The 10,169-nt window shown below is 37.5% G+C and overlaps 1 protein-coding gene across 1 annotated transcript; it reads right to left on the bottom strand.

Annotated features, from left to right (window-relative positions):
- Nucleotides 1-7: 7 nt before the first annotated feature.
- Nucleotides 8-9,652, bottom strand: LOC306983402 (heat shock protein HSP 90-alpha 1-like). The gene is given in 13 exon segments (XM_079583754.1): nucleotides 8-288; nucleotides 1,698-1,949; nucleotides 1,952-1,997; nucleotides 2,089-2,357; nucleotides 3,097-3,244; nucleotides 3,324-3,514; nucleotides 3,613-3,778; nucleotides 3,864-4,166; nucleotides 4,913-5,046; nucleotides 5,128-5,494; nucleotides 6,286-6,438; nucleotides 8,219-8,335; nucleotides 9,589-9,652. Coding segments are annotated over 11 exon segments (2,139 nt in total). The 5' UTR covers nucleotides 8,219-8,335; nucleotides 9,589-9,652; the 3' UTR covers nucleotides 8-178.
- Nucleotides 9,653-10,169: the final 517 nt, after the last annotated feature.

The following is a 10,169-nucleotide window of genomic DNA, read 5'->3' as shown; positions in this document are numbered from 1 at the left end:
GATCGTATGTATTATTAATCATTTATTAAAAATGTTCAACTCGTGTTTACAAAAACAGCTTAAATTAGAAAAGCTCAGAACATACAGTTTTCTGGTCACTCACTCACTACATGTAGAAACAAAAACATAAAATTCAAAATACATTAACAATTTAGTGTTATATTTACACTAAAACTATTTAGTCAACTTCCTCCATTCTAGAACTGTCTTCATCGCCCTCCAGAACTGGCATATCTTCTTCAGCGGGTTGAGTAATGTCCTCTACAGTCGAGTCATCATCATCGATGCCTGCAAAATACAGATTAAATCTAATTAAGTCACTTTTCCCTCTGAAATTTCATTTATATGACTACAATCTTAAAAGTCACCATGAAAACAAATGGAATACTGCAGTGAGGATTTAACCATGTACATTATTAAAAAAAATTATGTGCCCTAATAATCCTTAATCAAAGATAATCTCTTGTTTTATGAGGCGTTTACTGGCACGAGGGCGGTGCAATTCTCAGCAATATATGAAAACAATCCAATTAATTCCCAATGGACAAAATTAAGCTCCACCCTCCAAAAAAAGACAATCGCAACTTCATGCCTATTTTAAAAATTAAGGTTTCAAAATGTGATTTTTAAAGTGATGCTATTGAAGAACCATTGTTTGGGTTCCCCGAAATAACTTTTCAGTGAACGGTTCGAACCATTTTTTTCTTAGTGTGAAGAACATTTGAATAGTCTAATAATCTATATAAAAAACATTTTTTTTTAAATGGAACCATCAACGCCAATAAAGAATCGTTATTTTTAAGAGTGAGTGTTTTTTTGATGGGCATTATCAGAGACAATTTATATAAGAGACATGCCACTTCCTCAATCCTCAATACAACTATATAAGGAAAACCCGTAACGGCAAAGATGGCAGTTGTATTCACATGTCCCGCCCCTCCCGCTGGAAAGCCAATCATCTGCTTTTAACAGTCAAGCCGGGAAACATTTAAGCCTATGGTTCCACTGACGCACAGTTGAGGTTTCGCCTGTTGGTGTCGTGAACCCTTGCGCACGCGTAGTAAAAGTATAACCTGTGCGGAAAAAGGCGTTTTAAACCTTATTTTGGGGCAAAGTCATCAAACTTTTTCAGCGATTTTTATCATATTTTACTGCCGTGTCTATTCATGCAGTTTTTATGTCCCGGTGACCAGTGGAAGTGCAGTTCTGACTCTCTACCCATTCATTTAGATAGGAGCCTAGTCTTGTTAGTCCAAAATAGCGGCCCGGAGGCGTTGCCAAGATGGCGGCCGAGTGGCACGACTTGCCTAAAAGGACTTTGGCGTTACTAATGACCCAAAAGCAGGGTGCAATACAATGCTAATAAATTGTAGGCTTGTAGACATCTAACTTTCCAAGAATAATCTAAAGAAGCTTTTTCCACTATATAGAACCTTTTGTGCAATGGAACGAACCATTGGATGTTAAATGTTCTTCATGGAACCATCAATGCCAATACAGAACTGCTATTTTTAAGAACCCTAACCAATGACCAAAGAGTGCAATATAATGCTACACTCTAAAAACTGCTGGGTTGTTTTAACCCAAAATTAAAATGTAACCCAACTGTTGGGTTTGTCCATATTTGACCCAATTTTGGGTTGAAACAACCCATCATTCTGTAGAGTGTAATACGCTGTAGGCTTATAGACACTTACCAAGACCAAGTTTGATCATCCTGTAGATGCGGTTAGCATGTGTTTGCGGGTCTTCCAGCGTGAAGCCCGAGGAGAGCAGCGCCGTCTCGAACAGCAGGATCACCAAGTCTTTCACGGCCTTGTCGTTCTTGTCGGCTTCTGCCTTCTCTCGCAGGGTCTCGACGATGGGATGGAGAGGGTTGATTTCCAGGTGCTTTTTAGCAGTCATGTAGCCCATGGTGGAGTTGTCTCTCAAGGCCTGAGACTTCATGATGTGACGATGCAGCAAGGCGAAGACACCAGACGGTTCGAGACGGAGACCTGTTTACAAATCCAAATATTCATTATCATTTCAGGGTTCTGAAGACTATGCACTTCGTAATCTTAGTCTAGTATGCTAACAGCTTCCTACCTTCTCAATCTTTTTGTCAAGAATGTCTTTCATGATCTTGCATAAGTTCTCATATTTGGCCTTCAACTCTTCCTGATTCTTCTTCTCCTCGTCGTCCTCGGGAAGCTCCAGACCCTCTTTGGTCACTGACACCAGGTTCTTGCCATCGTATTCCTTCAGCTGCTGAACGCAGTATTCATCGATGGGCTCGATCATGTAGATCACCTCCAGACCGGCTTTGCGCAGACGCTCCACGAAGGCTGAGTTCGCCACCTGATCTTTGGTCTCGCCTTTGGAAAGAGTTTTGGGAATTGTAAGAAATTGGTATCTTTGGGTTAAAGTAATGTTGAATCTGGTGCTCTTCTGTCATTTTTGACCGAAAATTTGACGTTTTGTTTTTTTAGAATTGTTTACTTCATTGGAATGATACAAAACTTCGTACATGTTTTGGCAATTTCTATATGAACACACACAAAAACCATGGACATGATTCGAAAGATGAGCGCATTGGAAATTAATTTTATTTAGTGAAAACGTTTGGTACTGCAGCCAAACAAAATCTCACTGAAAGCTAATTTTTTGAGATATCAACCTCAAATTTGGAGTACAACTTAGATTTATGGCTTTATGGAGTAAAACGCTATTTTAAAAATATACATTTCATATAAAAATGTAAAATAGTATTTGTGTGCATTTTTCATAACAATACACGTAAAATTCTGTTACTATTGTCTTTATAAAGAGATCAAACTTCAGTCTGTTGCTCTAAATCATTCAATATTTACCACAGTGTAAGTTGGAAATTTAATTTCCAGGTCTATGCTCAAAAAGTGAATAAATTGATTATAAATACAACGTAAATATAATATAGTATTTAAAAAAATCCACTAAAAATCCAAAATATTACATAAAAAACATTATCAAACGAAAATATAGTACATTAATTTCATTGACAAAAAAAGAAATCGGTAATTTTTGACCGACACACGAAGAGCACCAGAGGGTTAAGTTCATTAACCAACTACTAACCGGTGATGTAGTAGATGTGCTTCTGCGTGTCCTTCATGCGAGACACATAGTCCTTGAGGGAAAGCATCTCGTCTCCAGAAGCGGACGTGTAGTAGCGAAGCAGCTCCGACAGCTTTTTACGGTTCTGAGAGTCCTCATGGATGCCCAGCTGGAATAGAAAATACATTTTTAGGATATATTCATACCACATCTATGAGTTTCATTAGCTACTCGAAAAGCACATGTACCTTGATGTTCTTGGAGAACTGCTCGTAAAGCTTCTTGTAGTTGTCCTTGTCGTCGGCGAGTTCGGTGAAGAGATCCAGACACTTCTTGACCAGGTTCTTGCGGATGACTTTCAGGATCTTGCTCTGTTGAAGCATCTCTCTGGAGATGTTCAGCGGCAGATCCTCAGAGTCCACGACACCCTTAATGAAGTCTGGGAGGAAAGTTTAACTCGTTAACACTTAAACTCTTGGGTCATATCCGTATCCAATGCCAATGGAATAACTCATAATAAACTCTTGAGACACTTACTGAGGTATTCTGGAATGAGCTCATCGCAGTTGTCCATGATAAAGACTCTGCGCACATATAACTTAATGTTGTTTCTCTTTTTCTTGTTCTCGAAAAGGTCGAAGGAGGCTCTTCTGGGGATAAACAGCAAAGCGCGAAACTCCAACTGGCCCTCAACCGAGAAGTGCTGTATCAACAAGAAGATTGGTGGTCTTCTCAATAAAAGTCCAATCATTTTTATGTAATATTTCTGACTCAATGTCACTACCAACCTTGACGGCCAGGTGATCCTCCCAGTCGTTGCTTAAACTCTTGTAGAACTCGCCGTACTCTTCATTGGTGATGTCATCTGGGTTGCGGGTCCACAGAGGTTTGGTCTTGTTGAGCTCCTGAACATCAATGTACTTTTCCTTGACCTTCTTCTTCCTCTTGTTCTGGCCATCTTTGGTGTCTTCATCCTCATCAGCCCCCAAGTCCTCAATCTTGGGTTTGTCTTTGTCATCGCCAGCAGCCACCTCCTCCTCCACCTTTTCTCCCTCTTCAAGGTCAACCTCCTTCTCTCTCTGTTTCTCAATCTGCAAGATATTTTTATGTTTTATAATCTGGGCACTAGAAGCATTGGAAGGTTTGCAGTCCAGGTACCAAAGTAGAGGCACTTACAAAAAGCGGGGGGAAAATTGTTCAGACTTTATAAAACATAATTGCGACTTTATATCATGCAGTTTGGACTTTATAACTCACAATTGTGAGAAAAAAATTAGAATTGCAAGTTTACATCTCACAATTCAGACTTTATAACACTCAATTGTGACTTTATATCATGCAATTTGGACTCTATAACTCACAATTTTGAGAAAAAGTCAGAATTGTGAGAAAAAAGTCAGAATTGCACGTTTACATCTCGCAATTTAGACTCAATAACACTCAATTGTGACTTTATATCATGCAATTCTGACTTTATATCACTCAATTGCGACTATATCATGCAATTTGGACTTTTGGAATTTGGATCTCTCAATTGTGAGAAAAAGTCAGAATTGCGAGAAAAAAGTCAGAATTGCAAGTTTAAATCTCACAATTCAGACTTTAGAACACTCAATTGCGACTTTATATCATGCAATTTGGACTTTATGTCTCGCAATTGTGAGAAAAAGTCAGAATTGTGAGATAAAAAATGAGAATTGCAAGTTTACATCTCGCAATTCAGACTTTATAACACTCAATTGCAACTTTATATTATGCAACATTTTATGCTTTAATAATGTGGGCTCTTGAAGCATTGAAAGGTTTGCAGACTAGGTACCAAAGTAGAGGCACTTACAAAAAGCGTGATGGGGTAACCGATGAACTGAGAGTGCTTCTTCACAACTTCCTTGACGCGCTTCTCCTCAACGTATTCAGACTGATCCTCTTTAAGGTGAAGGATGACTTTGGTACCACGTCCAATGGGTTGACCTATAATTGCAAAGCATGATTAGTTATGTAGTACTTTTTGAGATCCAATTGATTTGGATCAAATTTTTTAAGAGCTCGTACCAATGTCTGGCTTCACGGTGAAGGATCCGCCAGCTGCAGACTCCCAGATGTACTGCTCGTCATCGTTGTGTTTGGTGATGACCGTGACTTTGTCGGCCACCAGGTATGCGGAGTAGAAACCCACGCCGAACTGACCAATCATAGAAATGTCGGCTCCAGCCTGAAGGGCCTCCATGAAGGCCTTTGTGCCGGATTTGGCGATGGTGCCCAGGTTATTAATGAGGTCCGCTTTGGTCATGCCGATGCCGGTGTCGATGATCGTGAGTGTGCGCTCTTTCAGATCGGGGGTGATTTCAATCTTCAGGTCCTTGCATGAATCAAGTTTGCCTGGGTCGGTCAAGCTCTCATATCTGATCTTGTCCAGTGCCTGTTTTGAAGACACATAAAAAAAATGGGCCACTGAAACAATTGGATTTAGCCTTCATCAGAGGGGTCCAAGACACTAGGACTTTTGTCCCACTTGAACCACAAATACACACACACACAAAAAAAAAATTATGGATTCGAGGAGTTTTGTGGTTGAAATAAAAAAAAAAGTATCAAATACTTCCCTCACGGGTCAATTTGACCCCTTTAGGAATGAATGGAATGCGAGGAATGCTTCAGTTCACATAGAAAAACATAAAAATGCTAAAACTTTACCAAAATATAATCTTAGAATGTCTACATGTGTATCTGAATGCATAATGAAGCAAAACTGACTTTAGGACCCAGCGGAACAGCTCATTTGCTCCACATAGAGCTATAAGGTAGTCATTAAATCTCATGTTAAATTATTTATTTTCCACAAGAGGTCAGCAAAGACACCCAATGTAAGATATTTTGAGCTGAATTAAAAGAGTTATGCATGAAATTGTGAGTTATTTTGAATTTAAGTTGAAAGAATGTGAGGAATGTGCTTAAATTACTATTTATTTATTGCTCAAATCTAGTAATTTAAAGGTTAAAAAAAAAAAAGTAGCAAAAACAAAAATCTCCAAAAACAATTGCATTAATAAATAGAAAAAATATTATCAAAATGAGATAAAATAAGCTTTGTGGACAAAAAAGAAAAAAAATTAAGTATAATTTTAGGTCTTCGGGTCATTTTGACCCGCGAGGGAAAGATGCGTTATAAAACGCGAGGGAACGATGAGGTTGAATCTCTGATTGACTCACATCTGAGGAGTTGGAGATGAGCTCTCTGAGGAAGATCTCTTTGTTGGAGTAGAAGGTGTTGATGATCAGAGACATGAGCTGAGCGATCTCAGCCTGGAACGCGAAGGTCTCGACATCTTCCTCCATCACGGGCTGTGCTGCTTTCTCAGGCATCTGCGTAAAACATAGAAGGAAACGGATATATGATATTTGCGAGAAAAAAGTAAGAATTGCAAGAAAAATGTCCCCAATTGCAAGTTTACATCTCGCAATTTAGACTTTATAAACACTCAATTGCGACTTTATATCATGCAATTTCGACTTTATAACTCTCAATTGTGAGAAAGTTAGAATTAAGGAAAAAAAGTCTGAATTGTAAGTTTATTTAACGCAATTGACACTTTATATTATGCAATTGCAACTTTATACTATGCAATTTGGACTTTTTAACTCGCAATTGTGAGGAAAAAGTAAGAATTGCAAGAAAAACGTCAGAATTGCAAGTTTACATCTCGCAATTTAGACTTTATAACACTCAATTGCGACTTTATATCATGCAATTTCGACTTAACTCGCAATTGCAGGGAAAAAGTCATAATTGCGAGAGAAAAAAGTCTGAATTGCAAGTTTATTTAACGCAATTCAGACTTAACACGCAATTGCAACTTTATATTATGCAATTCGTACTTTAGTATAAAAATTGCACGATATAAAGTCGCAATTGCATGTTATAAAGTGTTTTGCATGTTTTCATTACTGCGACCACTGTCTTAAATCACTTAAATTCCTTTGAATTAACGTACATAAATGCAGGTTATTCGTAACTAAAAAGTTGTAGGCTATATTAAATATTACATTTGGTACGTTTTATTTTCTATTCTCTCTCTGAGCCTTTGATGAAGCGACAGCTGATAACCCCCACCGTACTGTAAAAGCAGTAGCACATGCTCAGCACCTGTTTCAGAAGTGGGGGAGGAGTGTCACATGTCCTCAGCCAAATGCTGTAATTATGCAACCCATACTGTCCTTTTCAGCACATTTTAGAGGGTTTTACTCATGTAATTTGACCTATTCTCACTTTTAGGATGTTGTTTTGGGTTACTCGGGTTGAAAAGCCACAGCTGTCATGATTTGACGAAACGAGTCGGCATGCTTGCAGACACGTGCTCTTCACTTCATATCAACCCATTGAACTGGCTTGCATTTTTGGGCTTTAATTCTTGACCATGAAATGTTTTCACTTCTACAATAATCTACCAAGCGTCTGCGTTCAGAAGTGGCCAAACGTTGGTCTGATGTGCAAAGGCATTCAGGATTTACAACAATTTAATTGGAAATGTCTTTTTTTTTTTGGCACTCTAAAAAAATGCTGGGTTGTTTCAACCCAACTTTGGGTCAAATATGGACAAACCCAGCCGTTGGGTTACATTTTTTAATTACATTTGGTAACACTTTCTTTGTTACATATGTTGCATGCACTTACCATAGTAATAACAGTAAATTATGCATAATTACATGCAACTAACCCTCAACCAAACCCTAATCCTATAGTGAGTGTGTTGGGTCAAATATGGACAAACCCAAACGTTGGATCAAAAATGCAATTTAAATGTAACCCAATGGCTGGGTTTGTCCATATTTGACCCAAAATTTGACCCCAGCATTTTTTTGAGTGTAGTTGCTTAATATTACTCAGTACTTAAATATAGAATCATACTGTAACAATGACGCTTTAAAATAAAGTGTAACCTTAAATTTTTAACCCAACATTTGGGTTTGGCCATGTTTGACCCAAAGTTGGGTTAAAACCCAGCATTTTTTTTTTAGAGTGTATAAAATGGAGTTTCAAATGTAAAGCTGTAAAATAATCAGATATGAACACCTTTCTAATGGCCCAATGTTCTAAAATCAATGCAAATCCCAAGCTCAGTTTGTAGAATGTAATCCCGCTTACCTTGATAATTGTCTTCTGTATAAAACAAGGTCTCAGGCGTATGGAGATCTTACTCCACTCGAGTTCGGTTTGAGTTTTGGTGTCGCTGACTTCTTCTGGCCGCTGGGTTTGCTTTATCTGTCGAGGAGAAGGCCTTCATCAGGCTTTATATACTCGTGAGCCGAGTTTCTCGAAACCCCCATTGAGAAACTTCCAGAAGGAATGCCCACTACAGATAGGAGTGCTAAAGTAAGACCACCAGGCCGTGTGTGTGTGTGTGTGTGTGTGTGTGTGTGTGAGGGGGGGGGGGGGGGGGGGGGGGGTGTTCGCTATCCTAGACCCCTTTTGTCCTTTTTTGGGGCAGGGAGTCACAAGAAGTGTCTGTCAATCAAAGGAAGAACGTTCCGGATAACACATGTGTCCATCGGTGCCTTCTTCCTAGCAGAATCTCGGAAGCTCATTGGCCGATCCGGTGAAACAGTGCAAAATATCACTGAGGTGCCAAAACTCACAATGAAGTCAAGAGATAAAACTCTATAAAAGATTGAACTCTGAAACTTGCAGGCCTAGTTTCATCTTATGATGTGTTCTAGTAAATATTCAAATTGGTTTACTTATAATTCAACAAATGTCAACACCTACAAGTCATGTAAAAACATAAAACCTCTAATGTATACTGTTAGAGACTAAACAAATATATAATTTAAGATATTATGAACTCTTGTATTTAAAGAACTGTTCCTTGGTCATTTTGACGCGTTGTTTTCAATGCAATGTGTCAAAAATCAAGGTTAAGATGAAAAACTGAGAAATAATAAATAAAATATGATAAATATTTGAGATGAATATGAGAAATTATAAACAAAAAAATTATCTTTATGGGTCAATTTGATCCACATTGTTTTCAATGCAATTCACCAACAAAAATGTAAAAAAAAAAAAAAAAGGCTATAGGAAAAACTGTAATCATGTAAAAACATAAAACCTCTAATGTTGTTAGAGATTTAAAAAATATAACATTTTTAGATTTTATGAACTCTTGTGTTTAGTGACTAAATAAATATGGAATATGATAAATTATCAACAAAAACTATTAAAGGTTAATTTAACCCATTGTTTTCAATGCAGTTCACCAAAAATTAAGAAAAAAAAAGAAAAAAAACAACTGTAGTCACGTACACACACACACACACACAAACCTCTATCCTAGTGACTAAATAAATATGAAATATGAGAAATCATCACCAAATCATCTTTAGTGTTCAATGCAATTTTGCCAAAAAAAAAATCAACACAATGAAAATTCAAGTCATGTAAAACCATAAACCTTGTCACACGTTTGCAGAAGAGACAATGTGATCTTTAAGCAAGATCTTTACTTTCAAACTTACAAAACCACATAGCAGGAACAGAACAACAGAGACATCGCCAGATGGGCTTAAATACACCAGATCAGGAGACAGACACAGCTGGACAAATGAACTCATTTAACGACAGTAATTAACAAGACAACAGGTGACAGAGATAAACTCAGTGAAGCACAGGGGCAAACATAACATGAACACAAACACTAAACGTGACTAAATATGAGAAGTTATATTTAAAAAAATTCTCTCTTTAGGGTTCACTGCAATTCGCCAAAAATCAAGGCTATAAAAAGCCATGCATAAAACATAAATCTCTATTATAGCGACTAATAAATATTAAATATGAGAAATTATCAACAAAAATAGTTTCTCTCTCTAGGGTTCAATGCAATTTGCCAACAATCAAGTCTATAAAAAACTCTAGACGTGTAAAAAACATAAACCTCTATTGTAGTGAATAAATGAGTGTGAAATATGAGATATTATCAACAAAAAATAGTTTCTCTCTTTAGGGTTCAATTTGACCCACATTGTTTTCAATGCAATTTTCTAAAAAAATCAAGGCTAAATCAAAGCCGTATGGATTACTTTTATGATGGAGGGAT

This window comes from Phoxinus phoxinus (assembly GCF_949152265.1).
Source record: "Phoxinus phoxinus genome assembly, chromosome: 16".
NCBI classification, from domain to species: domain Eukaryota; kingdom Metazoa; phylum Chordata; class Actinopteri; order Cypriniformes; family Leuciscidae; genus Phoxinus; species Phoxinus phoxinus.
Note: the sequence above shows the minus strand (reverse complement) of the source record. Positions and strands in the feature narration are given on the sequence as shown.